General features: G+C 40.3%; 1 protein-coding gene across 14 annotated transcripts; it reads left to right on the forward strand.

Annotated features, from left to right (window-relative positions):
- Window positions 1-59: 59 nt before the first annotated feature.
- Window positions 60-16,941, forward strand: fam193a (family with sequence similarity 193 member A). Of its 14 annotated transcripts, XM_067496759.1 has the most exons (24): window positions 61-476; window positions 1,839-1,913; window positions 3,757-3,999; window positions 7,112-7,287; window positions 7,384-7,551; window positions 7,863-8,109; window positions 8,271-8,395; window positions 8,607-8,754; window positions 8,874-8,948; window positions 9,048-9,122; window positions 9,215-9,327; window positions 9,890-10,132; window positions 10,300-10,456; window positions 10,648-10,794; window positions 11,215-11,496; window positions 11,807-12,029; window positions 12,118-12,474; window positions 13,336-13,618; window positions 13,757-13,943; window positions 14,065-14,304; window positions 14,458-15,352; window positions 15,542-15,623; window positions 15,930-16,025; window positions 16,545-16,729. In XM_067496759.1, exons 1-23 carry the CDS (start codon window positions 255-257, stop codon window positions 16,021-16,023), a joined length of 4,857 nt encoding a protein of 1,618 aa, XP_067352860.1. In that variant the 5' UTR covers window positions 61-254; the 3' UTR covers window positions 16,024-16,025; window positions 16,545-16,729. The 14 variants fall into 14 exon arrangements, with proteins under 14 accessions (XP_067352858.1, XP_067352866.1, XP_067352855.1 ...); XM_067496757.1 differs by lacking the exon at window positions 15,930-16,025 and having other exon boundaries at window positions 60-476; window positions 13,357-13,618; window positions 16,545-16,941; XM_067496765.1 differs by lacking the exon at window positions 15,930-16,025 and having other exon boundaries at window positions 60-476; window positions 12,118-12,414; window positions 13,357-13,618; window positions 16,545-16,941.
- Window positions 16,942-17,569: the final 628 nt, after the last annotated feature.

The following is a 17,569-nucleotide window of genomic DNA, read 5'->3' on the forward strand; positions in this document are numbered from 1 at the left end:
TTCCCAGAAGTCCCGGGATTAGGGGACGCAGAGCTACGTCGAAACGCAAGCCGAAGCCTGGTTGAGGCAGTCCAACCAGAGGCCATATTGGAATCTATGAAGTCGGCTTGCACTTTGATGGACCTGAGTGTCTGTCGTTTTGGGAGTCTCTAAATCGTTATCCCGGATTTATACCCGAGTGATTGAGCCACGCATTCCACTTGAGACCCTGCCAGATCTGGGCGGCAAGTTGTCTCGCTTCTTTTGTGGGAAAAATGAGTCCAACCGATGCTAAACGAGGGGCTAAACGCAGGAAGAACAAGCGGGGCGGTGGCAGTAGCTGCAGTGCTGTCTGCAGTACCAACGGTGGCAAGGCCGGGGTTGCCTCGGCCCTGGGCTGTGCAGGAACCACAACACCTGCTTCTGTCGTCAGCTTTTTAACACCTGGGAGTACAGGCAGTGGAAATATAGGGTCCATTTCGGGAATCAACGGAGAGGTGAGGGTGTCACACAATGTTAGCCAGAGGATGGCCAAACTGGCGAGCAGCTAGCAGCGTTATCAACGACACAAATCTGATTTGGGCCCGTCACTGATGCGGGGAAGGTAGCTAGCTAACCTAAACTATGTAACGTAGCTATAAATTAAGGGGCTTAATTCCCATCAGTGCTGGCTTGGATGCTTTGTGGAAGGCCGTGTCACATAGCAAACCGTATGAGTTAGCCCGCCGTATAGATGAATCGTGTTCAAACGTTAGCAAACCGCCGTAAACATCAGGGTTGCCAATGTTTCCCTATGTCCCCATCCGAATGCTGTGACTGCTATCGTTAGCTTAAGTCAAGAGATTGTAGCGGAATCGACTACTTAAACATTATTTTAAGCTAATTCAGTCCAGGTCGGTGGGAATTACATTAATTAACACAGAGTTGTTCGTGAGCACGTTTTAAGTTCAACACAGTTGGCCCACGGGCTGCTATTACACAGATAAACATTATCTTAATGGCAGCTAGTGCTAACAGTCAAGAGCACTAACAACTTCAGTTCCGTCGGCCCATGTGTATTTACACAAACCGACCTTCTACTTTCTTTATTAAAAATGTCTTATATTTCCCAGAACATAAGATAAAAGATTTTGCCATGTTATGGGCTACACCACAATGTATCTTAGCACTAGGCAGTAATTTACATTGACACCGTAAAGATGACAGCTGGCAATTTGCTTTGCAGCTGACTTAGTGTTTAGTAAATCATTTCATAAATGCCAATTCAAAGTTAGTTTGGTAGATTTTAAGGTCACAAAGTTTGCGCAAAAGTGAAATCATTTCTGTTTTCCTGTGTATAAATGTGTTATCTACTGTGAATGCATTCACAGTAATGATATCCTAATCTTTATTGTTATTGTTGTTGTTATTGTTGTTATTCTTATTCCGAATTCCATCCCCCCATATGTTTTGTTTGGCATACTACTTAGGTACAATTTCATCTAGACACAGCGTTCGTTCACCGCTTATAAAGGACATTATTGCGTGGATGTGGCTCTTTGACATCTATTATAACTTTCAACCTTTGTATACTTTTTATAAAATTATTGCATTGACGACATCATCAATAACCTCATACAACTGCCTTTGATGTATTTGCTATTGAAGTGTGTAAGACTAACTCTCTTTGAGTTTTGCCTAAGTGAAAGTCCAGCTTCTTTCAGCTTGGCCTGGGAAATCCTTTGGGAAATGCTTTTCCTAGTTCATTCTGATTACTTTAAAACATAGTCATGAATCATTAATACATAATGTCAAAGTACCAAATGAAAAAGTGGTCACCTCTGTGTTAACATATATTACATATTTTTCATATCTCTTAGGTCAAAGTGAACAACAATGTTGCGCCGCAGTTTACGGAAGGACCAGTGAATGCTGACTTCTCCGGAGTTCTTCAGGTAAATTTACATCAGGTTGTTCACACGAAGCCTATGTAAGAGTTTTCTTGTGAATGGAAGGGCTAAATGTAATTTGCATCTGATTGCCAGAACAAGGAAAAGGAAGCACATAACAAGGATTATTAATCTACTGTGGAGCATTCACAGTAATTTCCTAATCATTATTATTATTATTCTGACTTGTCGTGTTTGTTTTTTGACGCCTTACTACTTTCGCATACTTTCAGTTAGAAACAACGTTCAGCTTATGAAGGACATTATAGCTTGTATACGACTTTTTAATATTTTTTATACTTTTTAAGATTATAACACATTTAAAAATAATTGCTTTTATGACATCATCGATGACATAATCAACAAATCACACAATCGCCTTTAAAGTTATTGCCTTTAAAGTTTTTAAGGCTAACTGGCTTTGAGGTTTGCCTAAACCGGAAAGCCACATTTCGTTTCAGCAAAAGCAAAACTTTCTGCCATTTCAGCAAAACAGTTCAGCATTTTTCAGCTTTGCTTGTTAGTTTTAAGTTGGTTTAATGCTTTTTTTTCTCTAATTAAAATTAAAAAACAATCAGGGACATAGTTGTCATAATTGTCAAGCATATTCAATTTTGATGGGTCTTGCTCCTGATGAAGTAGTGCATTCATCAGGACATTAAGATTGCCCATCATGTGTATGTTATACTCTGGAACATCTATACATCTGGAACATCATGGGAGCCAGTTTAATTGTATAGTTACACTCCATCACAAATGCGATCCAATTACAGCACTAAGTTTAGTCTTGGCAGCACTCGAATCTTACTTCCCATCTACAGCACTATTACAGACTAATTACTTATAAGCAGCTGTTTACATGTACCACAGTATATTATCAGCAGTATCATAACTATGTTTTTGTGTGTGTTGTTTAGAACAAGACATTTTACTCAGCATGTTTGCTGATCAAATAATGTTTGTTTAAACTGTGTTGTGGACATTTTTGTCTCCGTACCTGATTGTATTTGTTATATGATAAACACTGCTTGCATTATGTTGCTAAGAAATTAAAATAATCGAAAGTGCCCTCCTGGTTCATGCAATTCATCAAAATATACAGGCAACCGCTTGGAAAAACACATGCTCTGCTCTGCCTTTTAGTGAAGCAACAATTCACTAAGAATATATTACCTATGCTGAAGTGAAGCTGTGAATTTCCCATAGCGATGAATCAAGTATCTATCTGTCTAAGTTGGTGATGCTGAGTAACCCATAACACCTACAGATTTCAAGTCTTGTATGAACTTCTGGTACAAAATAGCAGAAATGCATCCAAGGCAACCATTTAATATATTTTTTTATCCTAAAGTCATTTGTTTACTGACAAACACTGTCAATTTGGATATCATTAATGGAAACTTTTGGCTGCTAATTATGTGTTTTTGTCACTCTGTGGTTCACTTGCTGACAGGACTGTGCATTAGGAAAAAGGTTTCACAGTTTGAATGGTGTGCAGTGTGGTGGTTCAGACAGCTGGTGTGAGCAGTTTCCCAAGGATTGGAGTGTGACTGTGCTTAATTAATATATAGCAAATACCAAACAGTTTTCAAGCTGATGTGGACCAAAATAGATTCACCTAAAAAAATAAAATTAGTTTAGTTTATTTTAGACAGAAGATTAGCTAGACACTCTATAATGAACATAGTTTTATCATTTTCTCTTACCTTTTTACAAAAATCTCTGTAGATGTATTTATAATTTCTTTTTCTTTTTTTTAAACAACGCAGCAGCGATATCCAAATTTTAAAGTGGTTGCATGCCTTATGGTATATTTTTTTCTTTCTTTCCTCCACAATACGCACCAAAGACCCCATTTACATTTGGCTTAAACCAGCGGGCACCCTACACCGCCGGTGATCGCTGCCTCTTATGCCGATGTGAGCGTAAGGACAGTAACGTGCCTTCAGAGGCAGGGATCCCAGGCCATAATGGTACAGCACAGCCCACCAAGACACCCAGTGCCCTCCAGCTTCCTCTGTGGGTGTGTTCGGACTGTAGGCGCACAGTGGAAAAAGAGGACCGACACACGACTCTGGAGCAGTCATTGGGGGTAAGTCACCTGGGTATAATGAGCTTTAAAGTTTGTTTGATGGCATAGAAAAACAGGGAAGGAAAATTTGTGTTTTAGTAAAGGGACTGTAAGCCTTCAAGTACTTTGCATGATTCCACTGTTTCCGAACCTTATCTTTGTCAGCACTAATGCATTGTTATCTGCAGTTTAACTCATGCAACTGTGGTGTTGTAGCTCTTGTGTTCACTTGACATCTTTTGCGTCGTTGTCAGAGCAGTTAAAACAGATGCAGCAATCAAAAGCATCAGTTTTACAAATAATGTAATAATAGACATTGCGTCATTTAATGTTTTGACTTTACTTTGATCTATAACTAGATAATTGTATCTAGGTGAAATATGCAAATTCTGTCAAGTGCCATTAACAAAGAACACTGCAGCGGATCAGATCCTTTTAAAACAATATAGTGAGTATGAGTAAACGCTTAAAAATTGCATTGAATCTTCTCAGAGTGTCTTCAGGGATCCTTTATATAAATATTTTCTTTACACATTTAAGCATGACTATAAATATCTACTTTGGTCTATGCTGTATAAATGCCATAACATTTACGGGTAATAGATCCTCATATAAAGAGCCTCTTTATGCCAAGCAGTCCAAGCTGTCTGCCCAACTTGTCTTTGTAAGGACAACACAAATTTAGCAGAGGAAACATCATGTGATACAACACATTATTTTTATTACTGGAATACAAAGTCACCTTTCTTCCTCTGCTTTGGGTGTATGAAGATGTGAGTATTTATTGTAATTAAAGAGTATTAACTGGAGTTGTCCCTATGCAATCCTAAGGATCACTACAGGGGCAGTGTGGACATATTTTAAAGAATTAGTGTTGACTAAAATGAAGCCAATCATTCTTTACGTTTCCTTTGCTGCCACAACCTGGGGCTCTTTATTTCTCTCTCCTCTCCTTGGGGGGGCCCTCCTAGTAAATAGAGCATAGATGAAGTTATATTGTACTTGAGTCAGTCCCAATGCTATTAAGCCAAGTTTGTCAGTAATAGAGACAATATGAGAAAAGCATCAAACTTCCAGAAGCGTGACATCTTCGCTGCTTTGGCAGTGGCCAACCTGCTAAATTCCCCCTTTAAAGGACGCCTTCACTGATATTGAATTTGCTTCTTTTGCATCTAGTTTGGTTAGTACATGTAAATAAATGCCACTAATAATGCCACTTCCCTTTGACGTCCCTATATTAAAATATTTCTCTTCTTCTAGCTGAAAAATGCTCTCAGTGACATCACTTAGAGGAACCTTCAGTTCACATTTCGTCATCTCATTGGTTATATTATGGAGGTTGTCATTATGGTCAACCTGCTTTTCCAGAGTTCCTCCAGATGATCTCATCTGAACTTCTAATGATGAAAAACTCCTCTGGGTGATTTCATCCAGAGGAACAAGAAACTTTGAATGGAACTCTTCCAGTAAATTTAACCACCGTATCAGCACATACACAGTAATAAGCAACTTGGATTGAGCCAAAAAACAAACGAACAGATTGCTATTAAATTTTTATTTTATTTTAAATTGCTTATATTCTATATCTTTTTATAATTTTTTTTTCCCTATTTTCGTTTTGAATAGGGTAGAAACATATTGAAGACAGTAAGTTATTTATAGCATAAGGTGGCCTGGAGTATCAGTGTTGCGTTAGGGTGCAGAAGGCAGTGGGTTTGAATTCCACCCCACCAGGAGTGAAGCTGCCCATACACCAAGAACTACCTTAGTAATAATATAATAATAATAATTCTAGTATAGATTGCAAGTAAGAGTTCATATTCAGTCGCTCAGTTTTGTTAATTGTGTGAAATTCTGGATCTTTTACTCAAGCATTGAATTTAAAATTTAGGATGCAAGACTGCAACAAAATCAACATATTACAGTTGTAATATGAGTGTGTAAGATTTGGGGCAGGGTTTTAAGTTTCCTCAGTTGTGGGTGTGGGATCCTTGGCCTTTTAGTTTGGATATGCTTTCCTCCTAAATGTATTGTTTCACTCTATCCTCAGAGCAATGTGTGTACTGTGCTGACTCACAATGTAATGGCTCATAGTACACAAGGCTAAACCACTGGGTAAGCTTTTTATGTGAATCAACTTGCTTTAACAGACATTTGGCAGATAATTAGAGCATATGTTAAGTATCCTAGCAACTGTTAGATCAGAAACCAACGAGGGTTCTGTCATTGGGTCATTAAGGTTAGCAGAGTTGATTAGATACTGCTAACTCTACTAACTAAAACTTTTAGTTAGAAATGTGTTTATATGTAATTTCTGACATTTGGGTATATTTGTACCTGTGGATCATCTTGAATATTGCAGCAGAGAACAGTATAAAAAGTATGTGTTATTTAGTAAAGCTGCAAGCGTCACACACTTGCTGAGGTTTGGCTGAACCTCAAGCCTCCCATGCCCTCCTGATGTTCGAATACATGGTTGTTATTGTACCCACTTAACTTGGTTCTGTATAGGCAAACTTCCTGGTCCTTCAGTTCTGTTTGGGGCAGCTGTAGTTAAGTTGGTAGAACCAGGGCAAATGGTTCAACTCCCTCTTACCAAAATGTCCTGGGGGGGTGTTTGAGCGAATCACTTTGGATAAACATGATGTATATAACAGACCTTTTTTTTCCCCTGTTGTCTGTTTATATCGAGTCTTCTTCCTGTCATATGTTACCCCTGTAACTTTCACAATTGACAGGTGAAAAGTTGTCAACATATAATACAACAATATCCAGAATAGATCTGTCTCCAAAGGATCTGATGTGATAGATGTTTTTCTTTCTTGGTAAGCTTTAGCTAAAACGATTGGCTCTTGGGCAAGGTATCACTTGAAATAAAATAAAATACGACTTATTGTAATATATAAATATTACGTTTGTTTTAGACTTGCTCTAAACAACATGAAAAAATGGAAAATGTTTTTTTTTTTTTGCTTCAGACATTTCACATCAAACATGAACAACAATCATCAATATCTCTGAATCATCAACACAAACAAATTGATTTATTTGTTTATTTATTTTAAAAGCTTAGCTCACTTGGAAATGTCGAAGATTTTGTCCCTTGGTCTGAACGTTTTCATACTTCCCACAGAGCCAGGACTTCTTCTTGCACATGCCTGTGGCTAATGGAAACCTGGCCCAGGAGGCAGCCGCAGTGGACAGGCTGACCACTGCTGCCCCTACACTACCCATGCTCCCTGGTCCAGAGCTTAGCACACCAATGCCTGCTCATACAGTGTGCAGCTGTGAAGCATGCAATGAAAGACGGTCAGTTGGGTCTTGATTACCCCAGAAGTTTACATTCAGATTCATAAGTTTGAATGTGTTATTGGCATTTTTGTAAATATATGCCCTGCATTACAGGGAGATCTCTGCTGAGTCAGAGAGGGAGTCGCAGCAGCTGCAGAACCACTGGTCAGAGGTTCGCTACCTGGTGCGCTGCATCTACCGTCAGACGGGAACACCACTAGCTGATGACCACGACCAGCCCCTAGAGAGAGACAAGGAGAGTATGAAGGAGCTGGTAGACAGGTAAAAAGCATTGTCACTTCTCTTCTTCTTGCCTTGCTTCTGCCTGTTATGGTATGTTACCACTAGAGGGCTCCATTGATTTTCAAAAGACAATGTGAAGCTTCTTTAAAAACACGCAGGTCTGAAAGCTTTGGAAAGCTGCAATGTCAACAAACTGAAACTGCTGCCTTTGTAATTGCATGCAGTCAGGTAAAAGCCACATAAAATTGCTTTTTTATTTCATTAGTATGATGTATTTTCTGTTGAAACACCTGTCAAGTCATTGTTTCTGTCACCTTTTAAGACGGATTTGCTTTACTTACATCCTTTAGACTTTGTGAGAAAGATCCATACCAGCTGTATCAACGCTTAGAGCAGCAGGCTCGTGAATACGTCTTAGAAATGAAGATGCGGCTACTGAAGCACCTCTCTGCAGGCTCCAAGACTCCAGGACCAGCGAGCACTGTTGCTGTTTCCCAGGGTCCTCCTCAGGCCCACCAGTTCATTTCGTTGCTGCTGGAGGAATACCATGCCCTCTGTCAAGCTGCACGCACCATCAGCAGCTTCCTACTCACCCTGGTCAGTTGCTCCTAATGTGTAGCCAGTGACGCTGCTTATTCTGCCCTGCAGGTGGCATAATAGGCAACACTATTCCCCTCTCAATGTGGACACCACTATCACATAAGTTGCTATTTTTGACCTATCATGTGTTTGTTTTTGTTTTTTTGTTTTTTTCTCAGGAGAATGAGCACCTCCAGAAATTCCAGGTGACATGGGAGCTGCACAACAAGCACCTTTTTGAGAATTTGGTGTTCTCTGAACCAATCTTGCACAGCAGTTTACCTGCACTGGTTGCACAGCTGAAGTAAGCATAGTTCTTTTGTGTGTTTGTGCGGTTTTGTTTGGGTTTATTTGGTGAAAGAAGGTACTTGGACATTTATCAATAAGATTTTTTTTTAATCAATAAATTGTACTGACGCTGTATTGACTGTAATTTAAACAAACAACTTTGTTTCTTGTGTTATTTACTAAGTGTCTATTGTCCTTGTGGCTTAAACTTAACCCCCCTTTTCCAGACATGGCACAGCCTCCCATGATTCATACAATGAAGACACATATAGGACCCTGTTAGAGAGCTACCAGCAGCTACAGCAGGAGATGGCATCAGTAGCCGCTGAATGGCAGGAGTGTGAAAAGAGAATTGATGACTATGTGGATGAACAGGTACCAATATTCAGTATGTTACATCAACACATTTGGTTCAGAACGTAGTTTTCGTTAATATAAAAAAATGGTACTTTAAAGAAGACCTAACCATAAGGTGTATTGCCTCCCTTTTACAGCTCCTTTTTAAGGTGGAAGGTCAGAGTCTCACTAACCAAAGAACAGAGCCACACAAGTCCTTGATTAGCAAAAATGTAAGATTTTAAAGTTATATCTGAACACATTGATACATTTTTTTTTTTTTTTGTATTTCAAATTTATGGATATTCCTTTCATTATCTGCCCATTGCCAGACTTTAAAGACTAAGCAGCGAATGCTTAAGGAGGACTGGGAGTTCTTTAAGCAAAGGAGATTTATAGAAGAACAGGTACACTGCAAGACAATGAACTTGTTCTGGCTGTTTTAAATGTGTATTCTGTGATGCAGAGAAATATTCTTTTTGTTTTGTTCTCTTTGTAGTTACCTAATAGTAAAAAGTCCCTGAGCGCAGATAACAACTTCACCGACACTATGAGGATGCTTTCATCTCGCCTAAGTATTCCAGACTGTCCAAACTGCAATTATCGAAGAAGGTACATTTTAAGAGCTCCTCGCATCCATTGTAGTAAACCTTTTGGTGGTGAATTTATTGTTGTTCAGCCCAGTTTTTTTTTTTTTAGGCCTAATTTCTTTGACCTGAACACAGCAGATATACTTAGGTGCAGACCAAACCAATAGGGGTTTTCATCCATTCATTTTTTGTGGTGTGAACATGATCCAACCTGGATGTAACCCAACTACATGACACACCTACTGCGTAGCACACAATTCCAGATTCCAGCTGACTTGCCCCTCTTTCCCACAGACCGTAATGTTTTCCAGAATGCAGATACATATAATTAAAAAGTTACATTTTGTTAAGTTGTCAAATTGCGATATTGATTTTAAAAAAAAAACATTAATCATTCAGCCTAACAGCTTATGAAGTAGCAAGATCTAACCTAAGCTAGTATAAATGTATTTGACCTTATTTTTGTTTCTGATTTAACTATGAAGGAAGTAAATGAAACGGTTGTGGGTGTTTTACTTATTTTATTGCCAACATTTGAGGCTTTACAATAGTTAATCACTTTATTTGCTTTTCTGACCCAACAGGTGCACGTGTGATGACTGTAGTCTATCACACATCCTGACGTGTGGTATCATGGACTCTCCCATTGCTGAGGACCTTCATATTAAGTTGCCCTTACAAGGGGAACATCCCAGGGATTACTTAGCAGAGGTGCACCCCCCCAGCCTCTCCTCGGGCAGTTCGGCATCTGGTTCCAACTCCAGTTCTCCTATCACCATTCAGCAACATCCAAGGCTCATTTTACCAGAAAGGGATACCAACACGTTGTAAGTCAACGTCGATGTAAACTTAAATGTAAAACCGTTGGTGTAAAAATGTGGACACTATTTGGCACTATGTACCTTCGTCATAATTGCACATCACTTCTATTATGCAATAATTCCCCCTTCTTTCACTTCCCCTAACCTAACTACTAATTTCTCGCCTTTTCTAGTATAAGTGATGATGACGAAGTGCCTCCATTGTCCAGTAAGTATGGGGACATCTACCCTGTAACTGCTTATGAGGAGAACAACGTTGTGACTGCAGCTGTGAATGGACTCCACAGTGACATCAATGGGGAAGGGGGAAATGTGGCATTGAAGGCAGGGGTGAGTTCTGTACTGTGCTCAGTAATTTAAAGAAAATGCCCAAGATAAGTTGTGAATTTCCCGCTGAGTTTCTGGATGATGAAATCGATGTTCATTATGAGTAGATTACCAGTAGTTTGGGAAATGTTTTGTGTACCGCTCTTTGTCTGTTTCCTAATTCCGTCCGTTTTGTTGTATGCATTTTGTCTCAGTCCTCTCACATTACCAGCAGCAGTAGTTCATCAGAGGGTGACGAAGAAGAACCTGATGGTGAGGTTGGTGGGGAGCCCCCTGGGCAGCAGGAAGAGAATTCCTCAGAAAAGACTAACAGTCTTCCACCCTCTTACAACCATCAACAGGTATTACCACAGTTTCTCTGTCATAATTGTTTGGTAAATGTAGTGTCTCAATCTGTTTTACATACGCAGTGTTAGTGTGTTACTTCCCCAAAGGAAACAACAGCTGTCTCAGAAACAAAGAGAATTTGCGTTCAGAAGTTGGTTTCAAATGAGTTCCCATTTTGGCTCTGCATAGAACCCCTCTACCATTTTTAGTACTGACCAAGATATGTCCATAACCTGTATTACAGATTTCCATTCTTTATTTAGGCCAGTTTCTAAGCTATTAGTGTTTAAAATGTCTTGTGAAGTTTGAATCACTTATATTGTTAAAAAAAAGAGCCTAGAATCAGATTCTTAATTTACACAGATTTGTTCCATTTTGAGGAACACTCATGCCAAATAAAAAGTACACTACATGTTGTCATTTTGTGTTGCCAGTCACAGGTAGAACAGGTTCCGCATGCCTGTGAGTGCCATGTGTGCAACCAGGACCCCAGCTCCTCCACCCTGGGTCCTGCCACATGCTTGCCTCCGAGTCGACTCCACGCTGCGCCTCCCCCCAATGTTGGACATCAGTTCTTCACAGATAGTAAAAGTCCCCCTGCCCACCCTGCCCTCCACCTCTACCCACACATCCACGGCCAAATGCCCTTACACAACTTCTCGCGGCCTCTTCTGCACCCCACACTCTACCCTCCCAGTCCTCCACTCACACACAAGGTGAGAACTATTCTTAAAGCTATACATATTATTTTCACTGATTCTTTAGCTATAAGAGTCTGTTTAAGGGAAAATGATTCATTTCATTATTACTGTTTTTTTTTTTTGTAAATTCCAGGAACAATACGACACTTCTAGTTTCAATTAATTCACCATGTTTGCCACTAGGGGGCAGACTGAACCCAATCTAGGACAAATTGGAAAGCAATCAAGATCTGTTAATTTTATAATCCCAAACCAATGCAGTGATATTTTTTTATCAGTGTCTAACTAACTAACTTTTCCAATCTTTTTTTTTTTTTCTTAAAAGCCCCTGCCCCCAAACCCTACATCAAACCACTCAGCGGCCAAGCAACCAGCCTTTAGCCCATCATTACCAGAGCACGTCTACCAGAACTGCTTTAGCAGTGCAGGTGGAGCAGGTGACTGGAACAACTCACTGCAGTGCCTCTCACTGAAGTTTGAGAACCTGTGGGATGCTGCTGTAATGAAGAGCTGGAATCCATCAGTGCTGTTGCCTGAGTCACTGCCAGGTACAACAGAAACACATGAAAAAACAAATTCAACTGCTTAAAACTTCTTAAAATCTTGCTACCTCTGAGTTTTGTTGTTTATCAACAGGTGACATACTTGGACCACCACTTACCGATGTCCCCCTCCCTCCAACATCATCCATTGCCCCCAAAGGCGAACACCCTTCACTGTCCACCCATTTGCCACCTCCTTCTTCCTCACTGTCATCATCTTCATCATCGTCATCATGCTCCTCTTCAGAAGCCAAAGAGCAGAAGAAGAGTGGTGCCAAGAAAAAGTGTCTCTACAATTTCCAGGATGCCTTTATGGAGACCAACAGAGTAGTAATGGCCACCTCCGCCTCCACATCTTCTGTGTCCTGCACTGCCACCACTGTCCAGTCAAGTAATAACCCACCCATCCACCTACCATCTAAAAGACCCAACTCTTTAGGTAATATAGGAGGTAGGAGCAGTGGTTAGGTTTGTACTTTTAACTTATGAGCCACACCTAGAGATACATTAAAGAGTGTGTATTAGCTATTTTGCCCATCAAGGAAAGCATGCTTTTTTTAACATTCCATGTAAGTGGTAATATTAAATTCTCAATTACTTCATATAGTCTGATTGACTTCAATCGGATAATCATCCCACTGCTTTATATGATTTAGGCCCTTGTTACGATCTGGGCTTTGAAATCCAAAATATAGATGCAATGTGGTGCATTTTTTTCTCAAGAGTTAAATACGATTTTCTACTAAGACAATATTACTAACCATACTTATGTGGCTTTAGAAATTAATCTATAGAGCAGTTGCTGTTTGTAATTGGTTTTTGTTAAATTGGAAAAATGGTTGTCTTACACCAACAGAAATTTCATTCTGAACTAGTGGCAAATTATATTAAACAAACCATAAAATGTTGTACTGAAATTTGAATTCTCCACTTTACACATAACACAAGTTTACTTGATGCATGTTTGACCTGTTCATGAGACAGCTGTCCTCCTGCTTCTCACTGCCAACAGAAAGTGATAGTTTTTGGGGTTTTTTTCTGTGGAATTGAATCAATTACCTGGTAGCAGTGCTAGTTTACCAAAGCTGGGTAGCATCAACATAGACCCCAACATATCTTTGAGTCACATTACTGATTGGTTTGAATGGGGCATTAGAAATAACAATTTCTCTGATTAAAAATACTTTATTTCAGTGTCACTTTAAGCAAATGTATTGACCTTACTTTCTATTATAAGATCCGCACATGACTGTGTTTAGTTATTTTGAAAATAAGCTTAGTTTTTCATTCTATGCATCTTTATATCTTCTAGATGATGTATTTCATAATCTAGGTAAAGAGGACCACAGGCAACCCACCCCAGCCACCCCTAGAAATGGGTCCACAGGACTGACCTCCCTTCCTCCGCTTTCAAACCCGGCCCTGCTCCCAGCACCCACTGCACACCTTCCCACAATGGCATCACAGCCCTTTCCAAAGATGGCTGCTCCAGCCCCGGACTTTGTTGAAGCCCACCAGGTTTTATGTCTCCCACCTGCAGAGCCTCCAGCTTCCTCTGCAGATGGTCCCGCCAGTGCCCCACCTAGTGTTTGCAGGTAACATTGCTTCTCAACGTTCCATAGACTCATGGAAATGGACCCAGTATTGACACCTGATATCAATGACTGACAATGAATTTTGCTGATGCTTATTTTAAAAAAAGTTGGTGTAGGAATAAGTATTTATTTTTTCAGTGATCCTGAGTGTGAGGGCCATCGCTGTGAGGGAAATGGAGTATACGACCACCAACCATATGATGGAGAAGAGAGTCAAGACGAAGACAGCTGCTCCGAGCACAGCTCCTCCACCTCTACTTCCACAAACCAGAAAGATGCAAAGTACTGTGACTGCTGTTACTGCGAGTTCTTTGGGCATGGTGGGGTAAGAAAAATAAATTTTTCACTTAAGATTTGCATCTTTTTTGCTTATGGAATTTGCTTTTAGTCTGAATTTTATTAGCTGAATGTGGAGTAATTGTGTGAAGCTTCTGTCTTCATTCCAGCCCCCAGCTGCTCCCACTAGTCGAAACTATGCAGAGATGCGGGAGAAACTGCGTTTACGCCTGACAAAACGTAAGGAAGAGCAGCCAAAGCGTGAAGAGCAGCAACCCGTGATAGAACGAGATGGAGGGGTCGAAGACCACAGGAGGGTGGAGGACCTGTTGCAGTTTATCAACAGTGCCGACAGTAAGCCTGCCTCCAGTTCTAAGGCAGCAAAACGGGCCAGGCATAAACAAAAAAAGGTAACGAGAGTCCCAGTTACTTCAGACATCTTTGTAAAATAGTCACAAAAACCATTAAAAAAAAGTGGCCCTGTTGGTATGTTAGTTGGTCCTGGTTTAATCGACATCATAATGCTGCATGTGTGCACTTGTATTTTTGTTTTGTTGTTTTAGATGGAGGAGAAAGCCCGTCTGGAGGCAGAGGCCCGTGAAAGGGAAGAGCAGCAGATGGTGGAGGAACAGCAACGACGTCAGCGCCAAGAAGAGGAAGAAGCAGCACTTCAAAAGGAACTGCTCCGGCTGCAAGAGCTTCAGCAACATCGTGCTGCAAAGAAGAAAAAGAAAGCAAAAGAAAACACCGCCCCCCCTCAGAACAACCCACAGCCCCTTAAACAGACAGCTCAGAATGTCCTAGATAATCTACAGAATGGAAAGTCGCAGCTGCTTCAAACTCTCATCTGCCTGCCTGACCAGAGAGAACCCCGATTCGACCCTGCATCCCAGCCCAAATTACAGCACAGCCCCAAATGCATCAGTGACAAGGGATTATCTACTGAGACCAACATCCCCAACTCTATAGCCACTTTCCAAAATGGCACCTCTACTTCTCAGTTTGAGGTCACCAGTAAATGTAAAACCAGGCATTCTGCTAAGGGGGGCACTTGTGAGGCTGCACTAAAAAGAGCTCCAGAGTTACCTAAGAGCCCAGATGGTACCACAAAACTAGCTAACTGCACCACTCCCACCACTACAACAGACACCAAAGCATTGCGAATCAGGCCTGTTGAGGCCTTAGCTCCTCTCCCAACCACTGAAGAGAGGAGAGAGGACAGGAATAACAGAAGTGCCAGTGGAAAACGACAGCAGCAACTACAACCACTGCTGACCCAGATTAAGGAAGGCAGAATTAGTCCACCTGTGTCAAACCCCTCCCCATCTCCCCCTCCAGCTTCCCAGCCTGAGCAGACCCAGCAGAATGGTAAACCTCCTTGTGCCGAGTCCCCACAGCCAAAAGGCAAGAATAAGAAGAACAAGAAGAAGAAAGGAGACAAGATGAACAGTTCAATAGGTTGGTATTTTTGCCAGTTCACACTTAGATGTTGAAGATTCAGACACATAAAACAATAGTAGTTTTATCTTAATTGCAGTCTTGAATCATGACAGCTCCTCACCTATCTTTTCCTGCTGGCAAAGTGCTGGTGGTGAAATTGGGCCACACACAAAACATGAGTGATGTGAATACTTTATTTTGTTTCAGATGATGTATTCTTGCCCAAAGACATCGACCTGGATAGCACTGAAATGGATGAAACGGAGAGAGAGGTGGAATATTTCAAAAGGTATCTGTCATAGAAAAGGCCATTTTGACAAATATTAATGAGATTTTAGAATTTTTTTTCTGCTGGTGTCAAACTTAAAGATATACCCTTCATCATACATGTGTAAAATCACATATACCAATTGAAAGTTGCATAGCATTGCAGGAGGTCAGCTTAAATTTAGGAAAGAAATGCAAACTTAAAGATGCATTTAAATTCAAAAAATGCATTTGAGTAATTGTCGACAAAAGAAGAACTGTGTATCCTAGTGTATCCAATAGTATAAGCAGCTTTTCAGAAGTATTTTGTGTGTGTCTGCCCCCTCAGGTTTTGCTTGGATTCGTCTCGCCAGACTCGCCAGCGGCTTTCTATCAACTGGTCAAACTTTAGTTTGAAGAAAGCGACATTTGCTGCACATTGAAGGTGTTAGTGACTGTCAGGACACAATCAGTACCTTAACAGCTATACCTATCCACACATTTGCTCCCTCTACCCACCCAGTTTACCTCCATCCAACTGTTTCCCTCCCAGAAGTTCTCTCCTGCTGTGCCCAAATCACACCCATGCTGCCTTGCTTTGTCCTTGTCGCTGTGTAGTTCAAACACAGACCCATCTGGACTGATCCACGTGCAGAACTAAAACAAAAATTAAATGACAAAAAGAATCACAAAAATGCTACTTTACATCTGAATTATTTTCCTTGCGTGCTTGTGTGCATTTCTCTTGACTTTAAAAAAAAAAAAATCAAAAAAAAAAAAAGCGCCATGGTCTGAAATTATTTTCTTATATTGGCTTACCTGTAGTCAAAAGATGCTTACTATGTCTTAATGGTTTCCCTTCAAAATAAGAGATTTATGGAAACTACAAAAGATGAGAAATGTAACAATTAAAAGCTGTATTTGAGATATTGTGGCTTACTATCCCATCGTTTCCCGTTCCTAGCACGGCATCTCATCCACGATTGACAAGGGAATGGGCTTGGTCAGCTGGTCTCCACTCCCTGATTCCCCATCACCACCACCACCACCCTATTTCACAGAGAGGAGGACGGAGTAATACTTGACAATGTTCTTTTTTGGTTTTTAAGTTCTGTTAACAAACTGTTGAGTAAAAGTGTACCAGTTACAGTTTTTGTTTTCTCTCTTTTCGACTTGTAGCCGGCTTGTATCAGAATACTTCCAGAATGAAATTGAAAAAGAACAATACTCACACTATCAATCTGTTATAGAGTGTATATTGTATTAACACTGAAGCCAAACTGGCTACTTTTAACATATTGTTAAGTAATATTAAATCTTGTCTTTCTTTTTGAAAGATGGAATACAGTAGTATGGCAGGATTATGTGTCTTGTGTCAAATCTTATTTACTACATACAGACAAAGTGCTAAGGACATAGACACTTAAAACTACACATACATCAAAAGAAATGTTTTGGGGGTGGGGGGATGCTTATTTGCTTTTTGGCAGAATGAAGTGAAAACACTAAAAATATACGTACTTGAAATACGGCCAACGTAATTGGGATTGACTTTAGCACCACGGTGGGATTACATTAGTGCCTTCTGGCCCATTTCTGTAGCTGTGAATGAAACCTGTACAACATTTGGAAGAAAAGTAAGACCATTCTTCCTTCCCATTCTTGCTTCCTTAAGTCTGGTGTGAATGGCTCTCAAAGTCTTTCCACAGTATCTCTGTAAAGTAGACTTACTTCTGTGTTTAGGGTCATTGTCCTGCTGCATCACCCAGCTTCTTCTAAACGTCAGCATTCAGGCAGCTACCATGATATTTTCCTGTAGGATACTTTGATAAACATGGGAATTCGTTTTTCTCCACAATAATAAGTGGTCCCAAATCATAATGCTCCTGGCAACATATTACTGTTGGTATGATGTAAAAAAACTTGAAAACGACACATTTCGCCACAATTCTACCTTTCTTTAGAGTTTAAAGGTGGTCTTTGGCTTAC

The sequence above is a fragment of the Channa argus genome, chromosome 3 (genome assembly GCF_033026475.1).
Source record: "Channa argus isolate prfri chromosome 3, Channa argus male v1.0, whole genome shotgun sequence".
Lineage (NCBI taxonomy): Eukaryota > Metazoa > Chordata > Actinopteri > Anabantiformes > Channidae > Channa > Channa argus.